The sequence below is a fragment of the Lissotriton helveticus genome, chromosome 7 (assembly GCF_964261635.1).
Source record: "Lissotriton helveticus chromosome 7, aLisHel1.1, whole genome shotgun sequence".
Taxonomy (NCBI): Eukaryota; Metazoa; Chordata; class Amphibia; order Caudata; family Salamandridae; genus Lissotriton; species Lissotriton helveticus.
In genome coordinates, this window is record NC_136068.1 from 585,310,825 (window position 1) to 585,335,760 (window position 24,936).

At 49.1% G+C, this 24,936-nt stretch overlaps 1 protein-coding gene across 2 annotated transcripts in view; it reads left to right on the forward strand.

The window, feature by feature from the left end:
- Positions 1-24,936, forward strand: part of CDC25C (cell division cycle 25C) — a 291,408-nt gene that overhangs the window by 176,987 nt on the left and 89,485 nt on the right. For both annotated transcript variants that reach the window (XM_078652713.1, XM_078652714.1), the window contains 4 exons: positions 3,065-3,238; positions 6,998-7,093; positions 7,230-7,292; positions 21,394-21,492. In XM_078652713.1, coding sequence (XP_078508839.1) covers positions 3,065-3,238; positions 6,998-7,093; positions 7,230-7,292; positions 21,394-21,492 — 432 coding nt within the window. The remainder of the gene's footprint in view (positions 1-3,064; positions 3,239-6,997; positions 7,094-7,229; positions 7,293-21,393; positions 21,493-24,936) is intronic.

Consider the following 24,936-nt stretch of genomic DNA (forward strand, 5'->3'; position numbering starts at 1 on the left):
CCATCCTCCCCGTTCTACGAACTGATTTCTAGGGTTAAGGTCATCCTTTCAGGGCCCTAGTTTCTTGGCACCAGTGGTCAGTTTCTTGCATGGCACTGCATTCCTGTCGCGGAAAGTAGTGTACAGAATTGATGTCCGCGCTTCTAAGTAGCTCCAGCGACGTCATCACGGTGTCAACCAACCAACCAACCAACCACGCACGCGGAGCCGCACGACGATGCCTACCGACGCGCAGGGGTACTGCTGACGAAAACTTGCCGGATCCAGTCTGACGCCTGGGGGTAATTCTAAGGTAAGGAATCTATCACTACTCTAGTTTCTTACAGATATATCGTTACCGAAGGTAAGTAACTTGTACATTTGCTTTAGACAGTCCAGCTCAAATTCATCCCTTCCGTTGCCAAAACCTTGTTTGCTGTATTCTTCCACTAACTTGCTTTCTGTAAACAGGCCTTTAAATATATTGTTCTTAACTAGTCGCGTTTGCTGTGCAACCAAAGGCAGAGATAAATGTCAAGCTGCGTCTATCAGGGAGCTTGGTGTTTATTTTTCTTTCTGAAACAATGTACTCTGTACCACTGCAGTCTACGCTCTATTCCATTCTGGGCCCGTACACCTCTATGCCCCACATGAATGCTCTGACACTGTACTCTGCACCACTGCATTCTACCCTGCACTACTCCACTCTACTGCACTCTACCTTGCACTGCTCCACTCTACACTGCACCACTCTACTGCACTCTACTCTGCACCACTCTACTGCACTCTACTCTGCACCACTCTACTGCACTCTACTCTGCACCACTCTACTGCACTCTACTCTGCACCACTCTACTTCACCCTGTGCCATTCCACTCTATGCCACTTCACTCTATAATGCTTTACTCAAAACCAATGCCCTCTACGACAATCTGTTCTGCACTATTATGCTTACACTCAGCGCTAGTCTGGTCTGCGCTAGTCTGGTCTGCGCTAGTCTGCTCTCTGAAGCTCTCCACTTTATGCCTTTCTATGACACTACTCCATTCTATTTAAATAGGTCTGAAGCACACCCGTTTTTTTTAACATGAATTAAAGTTTATCATTCTTTTCTCTAGTTTGCCGTGCCTACACTCTTTATGCACTCCGCTCCTAAGTGCACAATTATGACTACTCCATGCCATTCTACGACACTACTCCATGCCATTCTACGACGCTACTCTACAACGCGCTACACAACTCGCTCTATGCCACTCCATGCCACTTCACTCAACTTTATTCTATGACCCACTACTCCACTCTGAAAATCTACTCTACACCACTCTACTCTGCAACACTACTCCACTCTATGCAACAACCTCTACCCCACTCCACACTTCTCCATGCCACTCCTCTCTGACACTCTACTCCTCTCTGACACTCTACTCCTCTACTCCTGACACTCTACTCAACTCTGACACTGTACTCTATGCCCCTCCTCTCTAGGACTCTCCACAACACTGTTTGTTACTCCATGACACTCCACTTAACTACACTCCTCCCCATGCCACTCAACTCTACTGTACGCCACTCTACATCACTCCACTCTACTCCACTTTACGACACTCCTTGATCCTTTACCCCACTATCTTCTAGCCATGCTGAGCAGCAGATACTCTGGTGTACAACATTGCTAAAACATATTAGCAAAACCAATAGCTCTTATACAGGCAAGCTTCCTTGCAGTGAGTCTTTATCTTGCAAGACAAGGTGTACCTTGGAATCCACGGTCCAATCATGTGCCATGTGTATGTCCTTTGATCTTTGCCCTATTTTCAGTCATCGTGGTTATCTCCTTCGGGTTTTGGCATGCCAACTGCTCCCTGAGAGGAGTGGCAGGATGAATATTAGCAGTCCTGGGAACAATTTTATTTCTCCCAGACACACAAACGTTACTTGATCTTATTGATTGGTAGATGGAGAAAAAAATGTGTCCGCAGACTATTGATTATCTCCCCATTATTGGTAGACAATACAAATAATAGAAATACTGGTGGGCAAGTCACTTCCCTGTGTTCACACATTTGTTCTGTGAGAACCGAGGTATCCTTTTTGACCTGGAAGAGAACCAATGGTAGTCTTCCAGGGGATGCTCCCTCCGACCACAGGCGAACCAGACATGGTTTGGCCTGAGCTAGAGACTATTCTTTGGGAATCCACTAGGTTATTGTCTTGACGCCCAAACCATTGTGTGCATTAGGAACTCCTTGGTTGAGGTATAGGGAAAAGAATGACAATACAAATCTTTGAGCTTTGATTTGTAACAGTGATTGGCCAAACAGGAAGGATCAATTTAAACTTGCCATTGGAAAGTGGGCAAATGATCTTACCAAGGACTTGAATGGTAGGCAAAAATTTTGGAACTCAAGCATGTAATAAAACGCATTGAATACAGTGGCTGTTAGTCTTCAGTCTGCTGTTGTCGTAAACCTGGATTTGATGCACCCTCCAAAGGCATAGTGCAAAAAGAAAGTGGTCTCAATACGTACAGTGCATTAAATCTGCGCATACACTCCCTTTTATGCTCGCTGTGACTTCAGAAGCCGGTGTTTTAGACTTTCTTCTGTTTGGTTTCCATCTTCCTTTCCTTTTCCTGGTTTCCACTCCCCTCTTCACTCACTTCCTCTCTTATTCTGTTTCCCTCTCCACCATGTCCAGTCTATCCCACCTGGTCACAGAGCAGAAGGGACAGCTTACCTGTGAGATTTGCTCACTTTCTTGGTGGTTTCAGGAATTTCTCACTGAGACAAATGGTTACTGTCAAAGGTTAATTTGAGCTTTTTCTCTTCAGAGGCATTCCAGAAGCTGTTTACTGTGCAAGGATTTGCATGTTGAGGGGGCTGTGATCATAATAGCTTGTCTCTTGTGGGTGAGATGGCTTTTGGCATGCTCTTGTATGGTAAAGGGTAGATTAAATGTTTTAGGGTGGCATTGCTTGGGATCGCCAGATGCCATTTGCCCATTGAAAGGGGGGTTCTTGGGTATGATCTTTGTGAAATCAAGTGTGTTTACATGCATTTGTCTTCTCGCTTTCCTCCTTGGTCAGGTGTCTGTGAACCGAAGCCGTCTGTATCGTTCTCCTTCAATGCCGGAAAAGCTGGATCGGCCTGTCCGGAAGAGGTCTCTGGAAAATGAAACTCCAGTAAAAGTCAAACGAAGCAGAGGCACCTGCAGTCCTGCCCAGCCTGCCGAGGAGGGTTCAGTTTTGGGCAGGAGGAGGGTGAGAATTTACTACGGTACATGTGGCGAAAAGGGTCCGATGTGGGTTGTGAGGTGTCCGGATGGGGAAAAGTTTCAAGAATAAGCCGTCCAATTTAGGGTGAAGAATTGATTGACACACTATATAGTGTCCACTACCTCATTGGGTCTCTTAGTGCTGTTCTTACCCACTGCCTAACCAAACAGACAGGACTCCAATTTCTGTCTGAAGTCTAGGATTGGGCAAGAGCTTTTTAGGCTAAGAGGCAGTGTTCCATAAACTTGCCCCAAGCACTCCAAAAGAGAGGCTGCCCACTTGAGATTGAGCCAATGGATTTGTAAAAGCTGCATATTGCCTTAAGAGAAATTAACAGAATTACTTCTCCAGTTTTTCCTCAATTTGGGAGCTGCAGCATGCTAGACATTGAGAACACTCTCGTCCTCTAATGTATCATGCTGCTCCCTGGTCAATTCACCTCAATAATCCTTAGATTGTTTTGCCTTTTTTCATCTGTATCAGTCGTCGGGAACATAGCCATACAAAGTGGAGAGCTCAACATCACACAACTGCAAGTCTCAAACCACATTCCATGCTCAGTGCTGCCTCACCCCCACTTACATCCAAAAGCTCCTCACTGTTCTGCACTCTCTGCAGCCAGCAGAGTCGACCACTGGCTCCATGGGGAGTCTGACTATACTGTGTCCTCACAATGTCCAGAAGAACACCAGCACCAAACCAGTCTGTCGTTGAATGACATATTCCAAGAATAGAAGTGTGGAGGACAGATGAGCATATCGGCTATTTCTGCAACCTAGACAAATCTTAACGTTGTCGTTTGTGTGTCAAGTACCCTGAAAATATGAAATATCATGGCTGAGGGGTTGTTCAAAAGCAGACTTCTTTGGTTTGCAGCCGCACCAGGAATTTCCAAACCATGATACACAAATAAGAGTATATTTTGAGCACCGCCATTTAGATCTTTCTAATTTTACAGAGGGGTTCCTACAGTCGTTTGAGACTTGTTCCTGGTTAGCAGATAAACATCTAAATGGAAAACCTAATGTTCACTTAACAGGTGGTAAGGAGATGCTGTGACTATCATTGGTAAAATACTTCTGCCAATGACAAGTAGGTACACAACATAACCATTACTTAATGCATATATTCACAATCTGTCAGTATCCCATAATTACCTGTCAAGGAGGGAGGGTTTTCTAAATTAACAGTGAGTCACGGTGGTATAGCTTTATTGAGCTGCAGAGTAATGACCATATACACCTCATGGTTTTACTATACTTACAATGTCTAACAATGGACTTAGACACTGTAGGGGTACAGGTCTCGTGCCACTGTCCTCTCACCTGAGGGCTAGTGCACCCTGTGTCCAAATGACATTGTTAACTCGCACCCAGCGTCTTCACTCCTTTCACTGATCAATATAACTCTTTCCTGTGGTTTCCCTCTTCAAGTACAAACCCACAACTCCTCCCTCTACCTCCACCAATCCCGTTACACCCACCACAGACTCTGGCCTCCTACAAGCCTTCAAATCCCATAAGGCACTTCTCAAGGCACCTCCCTTAGCTGGGGAGGGCAGGGCATTTAACAAAGTGTTTTGGGAAGATTCCGACATCGGAGATTTGGGAAAGAGGTGCCCTGAGAAGTGCCTCATGGGATTTGAAGGGAAAATCACAGGAACAAGAGTTATATTGATCAGTGAAAGGAGAGAAGACGCTGGGTGCGAGTTAACAATGTCATTTGGACACGGGGATGAAAGTTTATGGAAGTCTGACATACGGGATGGAGTTACCGTGAGGTTTAGAGTAACATCAGGTTTTGGAATGTTTTGTGGGAAGGCAGGTGGGTACTAAGGTTAAGAGAGGGATCTTGAAGGTGGGTGTGAGGAGTCTCGCAGAGCACAATGTGTATGGCGTTCAGTTACGTTATTAGAGGGAAAAACGTCAGTTGTTAGTAAAATATGGCATGGATTGTTCATTGAATTGTTTGGTTGTTGAAATGATGGCGAGGGTTTGGGGAATGAGTACTAATGTCCGTGTTTTAAACTTTTTAGTGAACCCCTGAGGAAGGGCAATTAAATGCCCGAAATGCATTGGGTAAAATTGAATCACTACTAAGGATGTTTCATGTGTAATCATGCTTCAAAAGAAAGGCCTCGATTGGCATATTTGTGGCAGAAGAAACTTTTCGTATACATGAAAGTGCCATACATGTGACAGAAAAAAAAAAGTTTTAAAGTAAAAGAGTACATTGAATAAAAATTGGATGAAACAAGGATATAATGTGGAGTATTTTTGTGAAATGAATAACAGAGCATGCAGTGCGTCCGGCTGTAGTGTTAACTCGCAAAAATTTCTGAAATACAGAGATGTGCCATGTCAACTCTTCACTTATCTCTGCAATGGCAGTGTGTGGGTGTTAAGGTACAGGGTCTCTATGGGTGGCACAATAGGTGCTGCAGCCCTTTTGGGCCTTCCCTGGTCACAGTGCCCTTGGTACCCATGGTACTTTTTACATGAGTCTTACCTGTGGCCAGAGATGTGGCAATTGTGGGTACAAAGGTACAGTCTTGGGAAAGAACACAGGCCCTGTGAACCTGATTGGCAGGGACTCAGGGCACATTAAGTCAGGTTGCATCAGATGTCAGGCAAAAAGTGGGTGGTAACCATGCACACAAGGGCTCTTAACCTACACATGTTGAACCAGTAGATACAAGGACGGACAGCTTTCTATTTTTGTTTCCTGTACATTTTTTTGTATTGTGTTAAGTCAAGCACTTTTTGCACTTTGTCACTTCTTCACCAAGTCAAGTTGTGATGTTAATGTCTGTTAGTGACTGCTTCAAACAAAGAAAATTAGGTTAAGTATTTGGATATAGTATTGTGAATATACGCAATAAGTAATGGTTATGTTGTGTGTTGTTATTCCTTCATTGATTTGTACAATGGGGTGTTAAACATTGGGAAAGTATAGCACCAAACTCCACTTATCTTGTGTATTCTGTCTACTAGACTCTCCAGACCATAGATTGATCTGCTCAAATTGATGATATATTCTAGACACCATTTCGATTACTTAAAGCAATTGGGACGCCTGACTGAACACATTGTAGCTTTTATGATTATTCACCCAAGTTCTAATGGACACAGGTTAACCCCATTAATTTGGATGAAATGATGAGTAGGGCAGCTGCTCAATAAGTTCTAGATGTTATGGTCTTGACTATGAAATAGGACAAGAAGCACCTTTGGCAAAATGATCCTTAAGGATGTGTGTTGCTTAAAGTGATTCTAAAGGAATTTCTAAGGACATGATACGTGCTGCTGTCGGCAAAGCATGCACCGCTATAGATTTGTGCTTCAAAAGGAAAGCCATAACTAACTTTTTTAAAATTGTTTTTTAAGATTTGCATTTGTATAGAATAACATGCGCCCCACTCTGAGGTTAAAGTGTGTATGAAGTCAGAGCATTTAAAGATAACTATCCAATCCCCCCTCTGAAGAATCTTACCAGCAAGCTTTTGGGGTTCTGGTAGAATCTCTGGGTGTAGTTAGAGAAGACATGTCTCTTACTTGAAACTCACCAGGATACTATTTGGTATTTCTGCCGTTGGATAGTAGGGTAATGCAAGATATGCACGTCTGTGCTTGCCATTAAGCTAGAAATGTATTGGTAAAGATAAGTAAAAGTAAAGAGTGATTGATCTGGTTGGGACAGTGGATCTAGAGTGACAAGAAGCCCACCAATCGCTCATTGTTTCAGGGAACCGTTCTGAGGAAGACACTCTCACTCTGTGATGTGGATCCGGCTCTGGATGCAGACTGCAGCCACAGACAGCTCATTGGGGATTTCTCAAAGGTAAGTTTCCCCCCCCAAGTGTTAGATTCATCTTCCTTCATGGTATTGGTGTGTACTGGGGCAGGTGCTGATTTTTTATTTTATTTTTTTACCCGTTAGTACAGAAATGCAGTTGTCTTCTGTCTTTGTCTCGCAGGTTTACGCACTGCCAACAGTAACGGGAAGACACCAGGAACTGCGATATGTTACAGCTGAAACCGTGAGCAGTGCCCAATGGGCTTTGAGTGTTCAGTTGTTTATAAGGCAGTGACATGACTGACCCTGTGGGAAGGGGCAGAGTGCATTACAGAATGTACAACAAATTGTGTTTTTATGTGTTTTATGTTGCCGTTGCAGTGGATCTCTAAGGTTAGTTGGTTTTCTTACCATACCTTAAAAATCTTTATTGCCTTGATTCAGGTGGCATGTTGTTTACTCATTCGGGTAGCCTTATTTTTTGCTGATACAATTCCATCTCCATCTAAACAAGATAATGATTGCTGGGTAATCTTTCAAAAGTTTAAGATGTAAGGGATCGGTATACTTGGGAAGAAAAAGTTTGCCATCTTTTATAATATTGATTCTGTAGTAGGGGATCTCTGTGTATAGTCCTAATCTGTGAATAGTCCCGCCCATGTGCGTGGACCCTGGAGCAATCAAAATAGTCTCTTAAGTTGTCTTCTTCTGCAGTCCTGCATAGACACTTAAGAGAAAATCAAAGACAAATAATGCAGCCTAACATTAACCAGGCTACATTGGCCAGCACTTCATCCTGAAGTGAAAAAGGATAGCCAAATAATATATAAATTTACCACATTTTACAGAGGTTCACACCTAGAGAAAACTCCCCTTCACAAAAATCGTTGTCATGATAGAGAGGAAGGGTTGGACAGACAAGCCTCATAGCCTGCCATTATGTGTCTGGAAAAGGGATACTGTGCCCACAAGGAACACTCCAGAGACCCTCTGTATCCCATGATGCACAGCCCCAGGCAAGTTACTTTCAGTTCTTTTTTCCAGCTCCTGCTAGCAGGACCCTGGAGCATTGAGTCCTACCTTTTTGGGTAGATCTTCCATTTCTGGATATTTTCCAGTGAGATTTGTATCTGAAAGAAACATGTTAGTATTGGATTACCTGCGTGTCGGTAGGCATAGTCTGCGGTTCCGCGTCCGTCGTCGGGATGAAGTCGCCGGAGTACTAGACGCCGCCCAGGTGCGCTGACGTCAGTTCTTCTTTTTTCCGCACCAATAAGCGCAGGTCCGGAGAAAGTGGTACCCTTTAGTCACTTTTTGACGAAGCCTTTTCGATCCTTTTTGGATCCGTTTCGAGTCGTGCGACTCCATCGGTGCCGGTAGGGATGCCCGGGTTCAAGCCCTGTGATGACTGCAACCGACTGATGTCGGTTACCCCCCCCCCCCCTCCACTGGTGCCTGCATTGCCTGGGGCCCGACCACGATGACAAGTCATGCCCCGACTGCCGGGCCTTGACGTCAAAGGCTAGGCGAGAGCGGTCCCGCAAGCGCCTCGAGCTCCGGCAGTCGGCCCTGCGCCGCTCGATCAGGATCCGGGTTGCCGCTGGTCAACCTTACGACCCTGCCGGCGTTGACCCCTAGGGTGTCACCCCCGGCGCTGTCCTCGGACGGCGCCGTCTCTGGTCCGACCTTCGGTCTGGCGTCGGAGCGGCGGCCGCAGAGGAATTCTTTGAGGATCTGGGTCTATCCTTTATCCCTGAATTTCAGGACATGGAAGACTGGGGGGGGGGGTCTGAGGACCCCCCTGGCACTAGAGTGCCAGTCATATGAGGACTGGACTCAGGAACTAGGGGAAGCCAGTGGCCTGGATACCTCACCAGACACTGGTTTTGTCTCCCCTCCTACCGTGGCTACGGAGGAGGGGGCAGCTTATAGTGTGGTGCTGATGAGGGCAGCCAAGGCCTTGGCTCTTGAGCTCCCCGTCGTAACAGTGAGGTCCAACATCCTCACAGAGGTCCTTAAACCGCAGGTAAGCTCCCCAGAGCCTCTACTGCCGTTTAATGAGGCTCTCACAGACGTCCTGTTGGGCACTTGGTCCAGGCCCACTACAGGTCCTACTGTAGATAGGAACATCGCTAGGCGCCACTGCCCAGCCCCGGGCGCCCCTAGTTTCTTGTCCACCCACCCCACCCGGGAGTCTGGTTATCCAGGCCTCTACCTCCCAATCCGCATTCCCGACGGCACCACCAGATCGGGAATCCAAGAGGTATGAACAGTTCGGAAAGATGTTCTCCTCCCTTAGTTTGGGGTTGCGGTTAGTCAACACCTCGTGCCTCTCGGGCCGTTACACCCACTCTGTGGGATACAGTTGTGGCCGTGCTGCCTGAGTTCCCGGAGGGAGCCCGGGCGAAACTCGCTCAAGCCCTTGCGGAGGGAAGGGAGGCAGCGCGGTACTCTATCAGATGTGGACTGGATATCACGGACTCGCTAGGAAGAGTGATTTCCACGTCTGTGGTGGTTCGCCGCCACGCCTGGCTGAGGTCAGCCAACTTTTCGGCCAATGTCCAAAACACCCTTATGGACATGCCGTTCGATAGCAGCCACCTCTTCGGTGGCAAGGCAGATCATGCGCTGGAACGCTTTAAGGACTCCAGGGCTACGGTCAAGCTCTTGGGCATGTTGGTCCCGTGCCAGGAATCTTCTGCCCAGCGCTCTTTTCGTGGCCACGGAAGGGGTGCTCCCACATGTCCTGCCAGCCACGGACCGCAGACTAACATTCAGTGCGGTGGCGGACGTGGTTACCGTCGCGGCGGTAACAGGGGACAACTGCGCTGCCAGTCCACATCCACCCCCAGAGCATCCGCCTCAATTCCTTCCTAGTCCGAGCTTTCAGGGCCATTTGACGCCAGTGGGGGGCAGGGTTCTCCATCACCTCCTCCACTGGCGCTCAATCACATTGGACAGGTGGGTGCTGCAAATCGTCTGAAGGGGCTACTCCCTCCCATTCGAGGCGACCCCTCCAGCATGCCACCGCAGTACCACCGCGTGTCGGGGGATCACTTGCAACTTCTGCAAGAGGAAGTTACGGCCCTCTTGGCCAAGGGGGCCATCGAGCACGTTCCTGGGCCAGAAGTAGGGTGTGGTTGTTACTCCTACTACTTTCTGGTACCCAAGAAGGGCAAAGAGGGCCTACACCCTATCTTGGACCTCCGGAACGTCAACGGCTTCCTCCGGAAGGAGAAGTTCAAGATGCTGACTTTGGCTCAGGTATTAGCTGCCCTAGACCCGGGAGACTGGATGGTAGCGCTGGACTTGCAGGACGCCTATTTCCACATCCCCGTCCTGCCGGCCCACCAGTGCTACCTGCGGTTCATGGTAGGCCACGAGCACTTTCAGTTTACCATGCTCCCTTTCGGCCTTATCAGCGCCCCACGGGTGTTCACGCTGGCGGTGGGCGCAGCTCATCTGCGTTCGTTAGGGGTTTCAGTCTTTCCCTACCTCGACGACTGGTTGTTGAAGGCGGGCTCGCCCCAGACAGTCGTGGGCCACCTCCAGACTATGGCCGACCTCCTGCACCTGCTGGGGTTCTCCATCAGTGTGCCGAAGTCGCACCTGTATCCCTCTCAGAAGCTCCTCTTCATCAGAGCGGTTCTAGACTCGGCGTAGTTTCGGGTTTATCCTCCCAAACACCGGGTTCGGGATATTCAGGCTCTGATTCCGATCTTTCAGTCTTTATCCCGAGTCTTAGTCAGGTTGACGCTGCGGCTTCTGGGGCTGATGGTCTCCTGCATCCTTCTGGTGCATCACGCCAGGTGGCGGATGCGGGCTCTGCAGTGGGACTAGAAGTTTCAGTGGGCCCAGCATCAGGGCAACTTGTCCGACCATGTCTTGATCTCGGAGGGCACTGCAAGACGGTTGCAGTGGTGGCTCATGGACCGCGATTGGGTCAGAGGCAGATGCCTCGCACTACCCCACCCGGAGCATGTAGTTGTGACGGACGCGTCCCTCCAGGGCTGGGGGGGCTACATGGGAGAGGCGGAGATCAGAGGCCTCTGGTCTCTGGTGGAGTCCCGGCTCCACATCAACCTTCTGGAGCTGCGGGCGATCCGGCTTGCACTAAAGGCATTCCTACCCTCTGTCCGGGGGAGTGTAGTGCAGGTGTTCACAGACAACACCACCGCCATGTGGAACTGCAACAAATACGGCGGGTGGGGTCGTGGACCCTTTGCCTGGAGGCTCTGCGCCTCTGGCAGTGGCTGGAACATCTGGGCGTGACCCTGGTGGTTCAACACCTGGCAGGTTCCCTGAATGCCAGGGCGGACGAACTCAGCCGTCTGTGCATGATGGATCACGAATGGCGTCTGAAGTCGGACGTGGCGCAAGGCTTCTTTCAACAGTGGGGAGAGCCTTGGTTAGATCTATTCGCCACAGAAGAGAACGCGCAATGTCATCAGTTCTGCGCATTGGAATTTCCAAGGCGGCACTTGCTCGGAGACGCTTTTCGTCGCGAGTGGAGCTGCGGTCTGTTGTACGCCTTTCCGCCTATACCACTTCTGGCCAGAGTGCTGAAGAAGATCAAGCGCGACCGGGCCCAAGTCATCCTTGTGGCTCCGGACTGGGCACGAAGATACTGGTATCCCGAGCTACTCAGCATGTCAGTCGATCCCCCGATTTCAGAGGTTCTCCTCTTTCTTCTTTCTCTTGCCCAGCAGGGCTCTGCTCTGGGCACTCTGAAGGGCTACCTCTCTGCCATTTCCGCCTTCTTAAGGCTCCCTGATCAGCCCTCTTTGTTCAAGTCCCCGGTTGTAAATAGGTTTTTGAAGGGCATCACTCATATGTTTCCTCCTATTCCTTTCGTGATGCCTCAGTGGGACTTGAGCCTTGTTCTGACTTATCTGATGTGCGCTCCCTTTGAGCCACTTCATAACTGTCCTCTCCGTCTCCTTACTCTTAAGACTGCATTCCTGGTTGCCATCACCTCTGCCAAGAGAGTGAGTGAGCTCCAGGCTCTTTCTTCTCAACCTCCCTTCCTTTCTGTCCATCCAGGCAAAGTTGTGTTGCGGACGCGACCCTCTTTCCTGCCCAAGGTAGCCACAGCCTTCCACATCGGGCAGTCCATCACCTTGCCCACCTTCTTTCTACCTCCGCATCCCTCGAAAGAGGAAGAGAGTCTCCACCGCCTGGACCTAAAACGTGCGCTCTCATATTATCTGGATCGCACACGCCAGTTCCGGGTGTATGACCAACTCTGTTGGTTACGTGGGCGCTAAGAAGGGGCGGGTGGTGCACAAACGGACCATTTCTCGATGGGTCGTCTTGTGCATAAAGGCTTGTTACACTCTGGCTAAAAATGAGCCTCCTTTGGGGCTACGTGCCCATTCCACTCGGGCCACGGCGGCTACTACTGCCCCGGGTCGGGGAGTCCCCTTGCAGGACATCTGTCAGGCAGCTACGTGGGCCTCGCTGTACACGTTCGCAAGACACTACTGCCTGGACAGCCAAGTCCGGAGAGATGGCTTTTTCGGCCGTTCCGTTCTCCAGGACTTTCTGGTGTGATCATTGGTTCGCAGACCCACCACCGGGGTTGGTATTGCTGGGGTATCTATTCTAAGGTAAGTAATCTAATACTAACCTGTTTCTTTCAGATGCACAAGTTACTTACCTTCGGTAACAATATATCTGTAAGAAACAGTAGTTAGTATTCGATTCCTTACCGCCCCACCCATCCTCCCCGTTCTGCGAACCGATATCTAGGGTTAAGGTCATCCCCTTTCAGGGCCCTAGTTTTCATGGCACCAGTGTTGGTTTTTATCATGGCTCTGCGTTTCTGCCGCGGAAAAGCTGTGTATAAGAACTGAAGTCAGCGCGCGATGGCGGCGTCTAAGTACTCCGGCGATGTCATCCCGGCGCCAATGACTGATGCGGAGCTGCAGACGACGCCTACCGATGCGCAGGGTTACTGCTACGTGAAATTTTCTGGATCCAGTCTGACCCCTGGGGATATTCTAAGGTAAGGAATCTAATACTAACTACTGTTTCTTACAGATATATCGTTACCGAAGGTAAGTAACTTGTGCGTTTCACTCTGTCTGGGGTCTTCCTCTTCCAGTTGCTGTCTTTTTTGACCACCTCTATCGTGTGGAAATGCCAGCTTTATTCGACAAGTGCCCTGAGTGTGGTAGGAAGAAGGCCAAGTCTGACCCCCACAGAGTGTGCATACTCTGTCTGCCTGCTACTCATGTGCCTGACTCCTGTGATATTTGCCATTCTTTCTCCAGGAGGACCCTGCGTGACAGGGAGAAGATTCGTCTCCAAGGCCTGGAGCAGAGGAGACATCAAAAAGCAGGTGGGACCTCTGGGCATGGAGGGACTCTATCCTCATCCTCTGCCCGTGCATTGGCCTCTGGGGGGGGCTCCCCAGTCAAGAACAGGCCCGGAAACTGCACCGGTCCCGGTCGACGTCCAGGGCTTCGGCGTCGAGAGGTATGACTACCATCTGTTCCCCGTCGAACCAGGGCTTCTTCTGCAGTCCTGCATAGATACTTAAGAGAAAATCAAAGACAAATAATGCAGCCTAACTTTAACCAGGCTACATTGGCTAGCACTTCATCCTGAAGTGAAAAAGGATAGCCAAATAATATATAAATTTACAGGGCTCTGGGTCGAAGTAACTTCGACGTCGAGGGGTAGGACGTCGAGACCTCGGACGAGGTCGACGTCGAGGACTTCACCGGCGTCGACACACCATCGTCGTCGTGCTGAGTCCCGAAGAGGCAGGCGCTCGCCTTTGAGGCGACACCGCTGTTTGCCTTTAACGTCGACACGAAGATCGACGTCACGAAGATCGACGTCACGAAGATCGACGTCACGAATAGTCACGTCGAGGAAAGAAAAGTCGACGTTGAAGAGGAAGTCTACTCCCCGGACGGGGTCTAGCGTGATGAGCGTCTCCTCATCAGAGAGTTCCCAGTCGCGCCGGCATTCCTCCTCAGGAGAGTCTACCTCCAGAGCCTCCTCCCCGAGGCCTGCTTGTAAGAAGAGGAGAGTACTTAGGTCTCCGGACTCTGATTACTCAAGGACCTACTCGCCCTCAAGGCCTAGGACTCCTACTCCGCCACTTCAACAGCTTCCTCCTCCTCCTCTTCCCCCCCCTTCCCACTCCTCCTCCGTCTCCTCCGTCTCCTCCGCCTCAACCGAGGCCTCTACAACCGAGGCCTTTGATTCTGGCTCAGCCACCTCTTCTTCCACAACAGCCGGTGCCGGTAGATCTAGAGAGACCCAGGAAACAGAGGTCAAGATCACGGGGGAGGCATCGCTCTCGCAGTGAGCGTAGATCTTCAACCAGGTCACGACATCGTCATCATAGAGAGAGGAATACCAGATACACGGACTCTTCAAGTGACAGGAGGTATTCGCCTACTTTGTCGTACTCTCCTCCAATGAGGGTGTCGCCAGTGGATGACATAGTGACGTTTCAGGACGTGCTGTTGAGGGGAGCAGCGAAGTTGGGGATAGCACTGACGGTGCCCACCCCTTCCACCTCTGTTATCTTTGAAACGCTACAGCGTAAGCACCTGTCTTGCCCTTTGGTGCCAGGGTTGGAGGAACCGGCCATGGAGCTGTTTCTGACACCGGTCTTGGTGAAGTCTGCCCCATCCCGGCTGCAGAAGAAGTACAGGCCCCCGGATTCCGATCTGGCATTTCTGAGAACGGATCCTGCCACGGATTCGGTTATTGTTACAGCAGCAAAGAAGCAGCACTCTACTACTCCTTCGTCAACGGTCCCTCCAGACAAGGAGAGCCGTCATATGGATTTGGCAGGGAGAAAGGTCTGCAGTACGGCAGCCACGTCTATGAAAGCTGCGAGTTCAACAGCACTTCTGGGTTGGTATGACCGCTCCTTGTGCGAGTCCCTGCAGAAGTTCATTGAACTCCTCCCGAGGGACAGAAGGGAAGATTTCCAGGAGATCATGAATGAGGGCATGATGGTCTCCAACCAGGTCATCAGCGCGACTGCGGATGCCTCTCTCCTGGCTGCTCATGGGTACTGCCATGGAGTAAATTTGAGGCGCCACTCCTGGTTACGCCTTACCTCTCTTAAGCCGGAGTCACAGCAGCGTATTGCCAACTTGCCCTTTTCTGGCACTACCCACTTCAGGACTTATGCTGATGAGGAGATGGCCCGCATGAAGGCAGAAGTTGGAACGCTGAAGTCGCTCGGTTTGGAGAAACCAAAGGACCAGCGGAAGTCTTTCTGCCCCTTCCAAAGGTGCTACTCCTCCCAACGTTTCCAGCGGGGGCAGGGACGCCAAGCTGGCCAACAGCAGCAGCAGCAACAACAATATCAGAGGCAGCCCTTCCAGAAGCGTCAGAGGGGCAGAGGCGGTCAGCAGGTCTCATAGGGGAATAAGGGCCCGACTGGGTCGAAGCCCTGAGGGATTACTTCCCCTTCGTCTATTACCCACTCCGGTGGGGGGAAGCTTCAGAATTACTCGGCAGAGTGGAGAAATATTACTCATGACAAGTGGGTGCTGATTATTGTTTGCAATGGATACAGTCTACGTTTTGACAGCCCTCCTCCAACTATTCCACTGGTTCGCTCGCAATACCAGCTGCGCTAGCTCCAAGCGGAGGCCGATACCCTCTTAAGAACAAGCATTGGCATAGCCAATAGGTCTCGCCTTTGGGACCTTATAAGTGTTTAGCCATGCAACAGTTCATGTTGTTGCACCACTGATATTCTGCTGCATAAGTAAATACTTATAAGGTTCCAAAAGCGAGACCGAAAGGCTATGCCAATGTTTGTTTAATGTTTCAAAGTCTTGTATTTGGCTATGTTCAGAAATCAAAATATTAAATTAAAGCATTTTCTATAAACTATACTTTTTTGAAGAAATTGGCCCACAAAGATTTTAGAATAATGCTTGAAGGGTAAGATTAATTTAAAAAAATAGCTTTAATAGCAAGGCTGTGGCGCAGTCATGAGAGTTTTGCATTCTTAAAGTGCTTGTGAAAACTTGTTTTAGGTTAAATATATTTTTTACTCTTTTCCTTTATAATGGAAACATGTATTTAATGAATGCGTTCTTTCAGTGTGTATTGATTTTAATGCCTATTTTGAAAGGGTTGTGTACATAAAACTGTACATTGTGTCGACGTTGGAAGCATGACCTGCAGAGTCAGCCATACTTCGATGTAAAGTTCACCTGCAGGTTAGAAGTACATATCCGGATGGGGCACACAGCCCACTGAGCTATCTTGGCAGCCAGTTTAAGACGAGGCACTTTAAAAGTGGAGACATGTGAGTGGATCAGCCGTCTTACTGCCCCAGTAAGTATTGTCTGGACACCACCAACGACGCTGAGGGGGGGACGCGATGAAAAGACTGGCAGGGAAGAGACCGGTTTTTTCTCAGTCTGATGTGACATTGTTTATCACACGCCGAGGCTGAGTGGGGGACGCGATGGAAAGCCCGTCAGGGAAGAGCCAGTTTTTCTCAGTCTGATATGAAATTGTTTATCAAGGCTCTGTGAGAGCATTTTACTGCAGATTCCCGTTTATTTGGCGCTCCTCTTAAAGTGTAAATATTATTGTAGACAAGTTTAGGGTTTGTTGCAACAAAGTCTAAATAAAAATAAATAAAACAAATTACGGTCATGGAAGCGGAAAAAAGACACAGAGATGAAGATGGAGAGAGAGAGCTGGAGACAGAGAAATAAATAAATAGAGGTAGAACAAAAGAAAAGCGGGAGAGAAAAGCAAATGAAGACGGAAGAGAGGGGGATGGAGAGAGAGAGAGCGGGAGAGAGATGATGGCAGGAGAAGAAGGCGGGAGAGAGTGTGGTAGACAGAGTGAGGTGTTAAAGGCTGGTTGACTTAGCGTTCTGCCTTCCTTGGAGTAATTGCGTTCCAATAGATGAAGGACCAGTTTATATCGCCAAAGTGTGAAGCAGGGGGCGGGGGTAGCGGATACCTTTGAAGTGAAGCTAAGCTTCACTTCAAAGGCTTGTTGGCACAGCGCACGCTGGGGGATGACTAGGGGAGGGGGGCTGGTGTCTGTGCACGCGCTTTTTATGGCAATGCACATGCGCATTGAGCGAGCTTTCACGGGCACTGCATGGAATCGCCCGATCTCGGTAAGCTCTGTTTAAGCCCCTTTATATCTCGCTCCGCTCAATGCGCATGCGCATTGATAGGTCGCGAGACCTAAAAAGGGTGATGGAAGACGTCCCTCTGTCTCAAAGGGGAAAGGGTCTATACTCCAGGTTCTTGTTGCGCAAGAAGGACAAGAACGAGTTCAGGCCCATTCTGGATTTGCGACAAGCAAATAAGTGGATCCGCAGGCAGAAGTTTCGCATGTTGTCCTTGCACCAGATTTATCCTCAGTGCATCGAGGAGACTGGCTTTGCGCAATAGAACTGCAGGATGCGTACTTCCATGTACCCATTGCACAGAAACATCGGAAGTTCTTACGCTTCCTAGTCTACACCAACCACTATCAGTACACTGTACTTCCGTTTGGTCTGAAGTCCGCACCCAGGACCTTTTCAAAATGCATGGCAGTGGTGGTGGCTCACCTGAGAAAGAACAAGGTGTTTGTCTACCCGTACCTGGACGACTGGCTGATCAAAGCCTCCACCTTTCAGGAAGCACAATTGCATTTCAACAGGACGGCTGTTCTGTTGAGCCAACTGGGTCTACACATCAACATGTCCAAGTCTGTTCCGACTCCTGTTCAGTGTCTCTAGTACTTGGGAGCCTCCATCGATACTCTCAGAGCAAACGTGTGTCCTACGGATGAGCGACGCTTATCGATCCTTCGTGTCTGTTTTTCAGCATCTTCCTTACACCACATGCACGCCTCCACATGAGACTGCTGCAGGAAAGTCTGGAGGATCAGTGGGACCAGAAAGAGGGAGCTGGGAGGGCAAGATCACACTATCCCAGTACGCTCAGCAGTCACTGAAATGGTGGTGTTCAGCGGAGAATCTCCTCAAGGGGGTTCCATTCCACAAGGACATTCCAATACAGACCATTGTGACGGATGCTTCTCTCCAGGGCTGAGGAGTGCATTCAGACCATCTGCAGATCCAAGGAACGTGGTCCCAGGCGGAGTCCACGTACCATACTCCTAGCTGTTCACTTGGCACTGAAGGCCTTTCATCCGTCCTTCCGGACCGACTCCCTGCTTGTACAGACGGACAATACGACTACGATGTATTCCCTCAACAAGCAGGGAGCCTTGAGATCGAGCACACTGTCTCCGGAATCTCCTGACGATAACGGCGACCCATCTACCAGGTGTGCAGAATGCTCAGGCGGACGCACTCAGCAGGCTTGTTCAGGAGAACCGCGAGGGGGTTCTAAACAACGAGGTGCTAGGAGATAACTTCGAAAGATGGGGGACTACAGACATAGATCTGTTTGCCACTGCCGAAAACAGCAAATGCCGAGACTTCGCCTCCAGGTTTTACCAACCGGGGACTCTGGGGAATGCGCTATGGATCAACTGGCCGAACAGCTTTCTGTACGCTTTTCTACCCATTCCCCTGATTCCGGCAGTGCTCATCAAGCTGTCGCAGTCCAGAGCACGAATGATCCCCATTGCTCCGTAGTGGCCTCGACAGTGGTGGTTCACAGACCTGCTCAACCGGTCTCTCAAACCCCATCTGCGGCTTCCAATTCGGCTGGACCTTTTAACGAGGTTCGGGGGCAGATGGTGCACCCCAACCTCTCATTGTTTAAGTTTGGCGGCATGGCTCCTAAGATGGTACAATATGGACACTTGAACTTGCCTCACCACTGTAGGGAAATACTTAAGGAGGTGAAAAGACCATCCACCAGGACTTCCTATGCCTACAAGTGGAAGAGGTTCTGCATTTGGTGCACATCCAAGTATGCTGACCCTACCTCCTGCAAGGAAGATGTCATCCTTCCATACCTCTTGCATTTGGCTCAATCTGGCCTTAATTTCCATTCTATTAAGGTTCACCTCGCAGTATTAACTGCATATAGGAAATGCCCTTCACAAACATCCTTTTTCTAGATACCTGTCATTAAAGATTTTTTGGAGGGTTTGAAGAAGGTGTTTCCCCCCATTAGGCGTCCTTCGCTTTCATGGGAGCTGAATGTGGTGCTGTCCAGGTTAATTAAGGAGCCTTTTGAGCCTATTCATAAGGCTTCTCTACAGCATTTGTCCTGGAAGGCGGCTTTCCTTGGGGCTATAACATCAGCGCGCAGGGTGAGTGAGATTCAGACTTTGTGTTGTCAAGAGCCCTATACAGTGTTTCATGCTTCCAAAGTTGTCATGAGGACTCACCCTAAATTTCTCCCTAAGGTGATATCTGATTTCCATGTCAACCAGACAGTAACATTACTGACGTTTTTTCAACATCCCTCCTCTCCGGCGGAGAGGTCCCTGCATTCACTGGATGTGAGGCGGGTGTTGAAATTTTACTTAGATAAGACCAAGGACATTCGTAGGTCAGATCAGTTGTTTGTGAATTACGGTTCAGTCAGGACTGGCCTTGCCACCTCCAAACAGTCCATATCTAGGTGGATTGTGTCCTGTATACAACTATGCTACCAGAAGGCTAACAAGACTCTAGGGGGTAAGCCTAAGGCTCCTTCTACTAGAGGCAAAGCGGCTACTACAGCTTTGCTATGTAACGTTCCCATTGCAGACATCTGTAGGGCGGCTACGTGGAAGTCTGTCCAGGCATTTGCGACGCATTACTGCCAGGATTCTGATGCCAGGGCAGATGCTCAAGTTGGGCAGACTTCGCTGAGGGATTTATTTGCTCGGTAAGGATTTTTTCTTAAGTTTTCTTCCACCGCTGGGTTGGTTTTGGGATGGGCTTGCCATTCTATTAACCGATTATGACTATGCACAGAGATCCCCTACTACAGAAGGAGTAGTTTCTTACCTGTAACTCCAGTTCTTTGGTAGGGGTATCTCTGTTCTACTCATAAGCGACCCGCCCGCCTACCCGGGGGAAGAAACAATGATTACCTGAATGCTACAGGCCTGGCTTTATGCACCTTCAAAAAGAACTGAAAGTAACTTGCCTGGGGCTGTGCATCATGGGAAACCGAGGGTCTCTGGAGTGTTCCTTAAAGGCACGGTATCCCTTTTCCAGACACATAATGGCAGCCTATCCTTTTTCACTTCAGGATGAAGTGCTGGCCAGTGTAGCCAGGTTAATGTTAGGCTGCATTATTTGTCTTTGATTTTCTCTTAAGTGTCTATGCAGGACTGCAGAAGAAGACTACTTAAGAGACTATTTTGATTGCTCCGGGGTCCACGCACATGGGCGTGACTATTCACAGATTATGACTATAACAGAGATACCCCTACTACAGAACTGGAGTTACAGGTAAGAAACTACTCCTTCTGTTGGATACTCTCCTGTCTCCAGTTTCTTTATTGCTCCCAAGTTGACATCTCAGAAGGCATCAAAATATTTGAGGAATATTTGAAAATGTTTGGAATTGAAGTGGTTACAATTTGTGTGTGTGTGCTGACTATTATCTCTACACCTTGGTGCCATGCAACAACTCTGCGACACCTAGAACACAACTGGGATCACCAGATGCTGTCACTTTGTTCCTTTCCGGGGGTCCTGGCTTATGACTGTGATAAGTGAATGATAAAGAAGTGGCGTCTTCCACTTGGTGCAGGTTGCTGCCTAAAGGCATACCAAGAGTTGGATTCACTTCAGGTACAATTTATTTTATAGCCATCACACCACTGTGCTTCGTGTGATGAGTAAGCATTGATCCAGGAACTCCGCTTGTTTCCATCTCAATGAGTTTTCAGGTGGGGTCTCCTAGACAAACTCAGTGGCAACCTGTTGTGCATGTATGGTGGAGCCAGCCTTGTAGCTGAGAAAAGCAGTCAAAAAATGTCTTTATGAGAATTGGAACGGTGGGAGTTTTCTGACGCTTTGACGTAGAAGAGAACTTCTCACTCAGAATATCACTGGATTTTTATCTATTTGGCCCCTGCCGGCTTCTCGAAGACCAGCCTTCATGATGCTTTTGCTGTGTCACCCATTTGAGCCTGCTTGCTGAGCTTTCTCGGCAGGGTTGCTGCACCCTGGCTGATAATTTGCTCTCCCCTTCTGCTGTTGAAACTAACCCAGATGATAGTCTACGGCGTTTCCCAGAGAAAGAGAATTTTGTGGGATCTAAACTCCGACTATGCAGTTGTAAGTGTCTCTGTTCACCCTTTTGAAGATATTATGAAGTACCACAGTCCAATAACATAACCCTGTGGTGTGAAATGTGACAGGTTGGGGCAGGGAGTGTTGTCTTTACAGATGTGATTTTGTCTTCTCACCCTGCAGACTTCTGCTCTTCTCCGTGGGGAATTCCACAGCCTTGTGGAGAGATGCTTCATAATAGACTGCCGCTATCCTTATGAGTACAGCGGAGGACACATCCAGGTGAGAAGAAGCCTTGGACAGTCATCTTAACCGGATGTTTACTGTAAAGAGTGTTTACTTTCAGGTGGCACATTAATGGGGGTGATGATGCTCTGCCATCAACCATATACATAGTACTCCTGAACCATCGGAGTCCCTTGGACTCCCTCCTCGGTCATCTTGGTTCAGTCTTTATCCCCCTTCTGCCCCTATCATTGCCCCAGGCCTTTTTGATCTTCTTCCCAAGGAACTTTTATCATAATCATTGCCCCTGGGGTCTCAAGACCATCTCTTGCCCTAGAGGCGTATTGTTGAAACTTGTTTTTATTGGAATTTTTCAAGAATATACAAAAATTCACTGCACATACAATGCAAAGCATGTGGACCAATCCTTGACAGAGAAAGTGTCCTGCATAGAAGCAGTAATTCCGTAGACATCAACATCAAAACAATATAGGCTCCTACAGTAATGATATTTCGATAAATCTGATCCGTATGACCAGCCGGCTAACCCAACAATCATGTTACCGTGAATGAGATTTCAGTCAGTGAGTTCAGGCTGAAGTAACAAATAAGAACAGAGTGGTTGCCAGATATTTTTGGGGCTGGAAGTGAGAGGCAGCAAAGATGCAGGTACATCACTAGTAGTATCACAATATATTAAATGCCTCCGCCAGGACTTCAACTACGGCGGTGCAGCTCCACCCCAGTTTAGGGAAACCTGCCTCTTGGCTAGCAGTAATGCAATTGTGGTAAACTCCCTAATCCCAGGACTCAGAGGGAGTACATACCCTAGCAATGCCAGTAAGGGTGTATGAGAGAGCTCCGGCTCGACCATTAATTATCTCCTAGTTCCCGAATACTGCCTCCCAGAATGCCAGAACAGCAGGGCAGTTCCATGCCTAGTGAATGAAATCAGCATGCGCCAGTGCACACCTCTGACAGCTATCCGGCCTTGTGCGGTCTATTTTTGCAAGCATCACAGGGGTTATGTAGATTCTATGCAGATATTTAAAATGTAAAAGTTTATTTTTATAGTTTGACACCAGACGTTTCTTCTCATAGCAATAGGCCCACATCATGTCTGTCATGGGCTGCACCAGGTCTCCCTCCCAGGCCACACGTTTTGAGAAAGTGCCCTCTTTCTGCATGGTTGCCATCCCTTTTTGCTGAATTGAGGATGCTTTGACTGAGTGTGCGCTGGGCTCCTGCTAATCCGGTACCCAGGGCCTATGTTTATTTTCTAAAACTTCATTAAACCTAAACCCAATTGGCATTTCTGGCCACAGGTCAGCATCTGGTAAATGGTACCACAGCTACCCAGGGCACTGTGACCAGAGAAGGCCTCTAAGGGCTACAGCACTTAGTGTGCCACCCTTACAGTTCCTGTACCATTGCGTGCACAACCTGCCTTTGCAGGCTGCATATTTTGGTGCAGGACAAAGTGAAAAGTCGACATGGCACACATCTGTGTGCCATGCCTACAACCCACTGCCCTGGCATAGATCCGTCACCCCTCTAGCTGGGTGCACGATACCAGTGGTGAAGGTACAGGTGCATGAGCCCTGTACCCCTACAGTGTCTAAGTCCATTCATGGACATTGTAAGTGGAGTGCAGCCATTAAGAGTATATGGTACTAGGAGTTTGTCATTACAAACTCCACAGCGCTATAATGGCTACACTGAAAACTGAGAAGTTTGGTATCGAACTTCTCAGCACATTAAACCCATACTGATTCCAGTGTGTGATTTAAGGAAAAATGCACACAGAGGGCATCTTAGAGATGCCTCACTGAAAACTAACCTACCACTAGTGTCCGGGCTGAGTGGCTCCTTTTAGCTGCCACCACCAGACCTGTTGCTAGACCCGTGGTTCGAGAGCCTGCTGCTCTCTGGGGCCTGAAACAATGCACATCCTGGGATGAGGTGCCAAGTCTCCTCCCCCAGGATGGGCAGAGATCACGAAGGGAAAGCTTCAAAGGCTTGCTGCATTTGTGAGCTTCCCTTGGCCACTTGCTGCTTTCAGCAACTGGGCCCCACTGGTTCTGACCCCCACTTTGTGTGGGAGAACCAGCGGGGAAAAACGTGAGGAAGAGAGGTGTGCCCACCTCTGCCAACTCATCCCCTCAGGTGGGGGAGGCAAGGTGAGCACAACTCAGTCCACGCCATCTTGCAGATGGGGGTACTCAGCCAACCAGGGACAGGCCCACGCCGCCCTCCCACTGGAGGGTGGCATAAAAGGGGGTGTACTCACCCCAGGGTAGGGACTCATTGGTCCCTACCTTTTAACTAGCTGTAACACCCCTAAATCTAGTACTTGGGGTCACCCCTGAACCTTGCTTCCTCAGACAAGAAACGGCAACAAGATAAGAAGGACCTAACAACCGTGCCGATGCTAACAAGAGGAAGACGCTCACTGACTTGGCCCCAGCCCTACTGGCCTGTCTCCACCTCTAACCTGCTCCTGCGAAATCCTGGTGTGTCCTGCAGCCAGCAACCTCGAAAACCCCAGAGGACCTGTCTGCCCTCAACCACAAAGACTTTGGCTCCTGTGAACACCGGATTTGTTCATCTGCAACCTCTGACTCCGTCCGGACACCGCGAATCGCACCACGCTGCACCTGTCGTCCACGACCCGAGCTTGAGTGGCAAACACCATGAGTAGGTCCCCTCTATGATCCTGACCCGAGATCCGGTGACCCCTGGCCTGCCTCAAGCCTCCAGCTGCCGCCTGCCGCCTAAATTCGGAAGGTCCCTCCAACCGCGACCCGGAGCTGGTAAGAAGATCCGACCCCAAAAGGCACCTCTGCACCCGACGCCCCACGGCATTGGGTGGCCAAACAGACTGTGCCTAACCAACCCCCAACTTCCCAACTCACCTCTCGAAGTGGTGGTCGCACCCAAAAGGTCTTTTTCCCCAAGCCTGCAGTGTCTTTGCAAACCGGAAGTTCCCCATTGCAACAGGGCGCCTGACATCGAAAAAGCACCCGGCTGCCCTAGTGCCGCTGAGGGTGCACCTTTGGTGCTACTTTGTTTCCCCATTTGCCCTGAGCTAAAATCTAGGACCTCTGCTCCCACAACCAAGTGGCCTGCTTGTCCACAGCCACCAACCGGAGGCCCTCTATCCCCCATTGAATAACACTGGGCCTCAGAACTCTGTACCCGGCCGCCCTAGTGCAGCTGACGGTGTAACAAGAGTGCATCCTTGACCCTGGGGGACCCCTGAGTCTACCTCCAGAACCTCAACTCCCACTACCAAATACTTAGCTTAAAACCGATACCATTATTTTCCTCCAAAAGTTAACAGCAACTGTTTTTCTTGGAAAACTTTCCAAGTGTGGCGTTTGAAAACCTAAAGAAATTGTTTAAAATTGTACTGTTTAACAAAAAACGATTTTACTTACCTGTTTACAGGAAATGTCCCAGAGTAGTATCTAGGTATACTACTCTGTGTAAGAAAAGTAA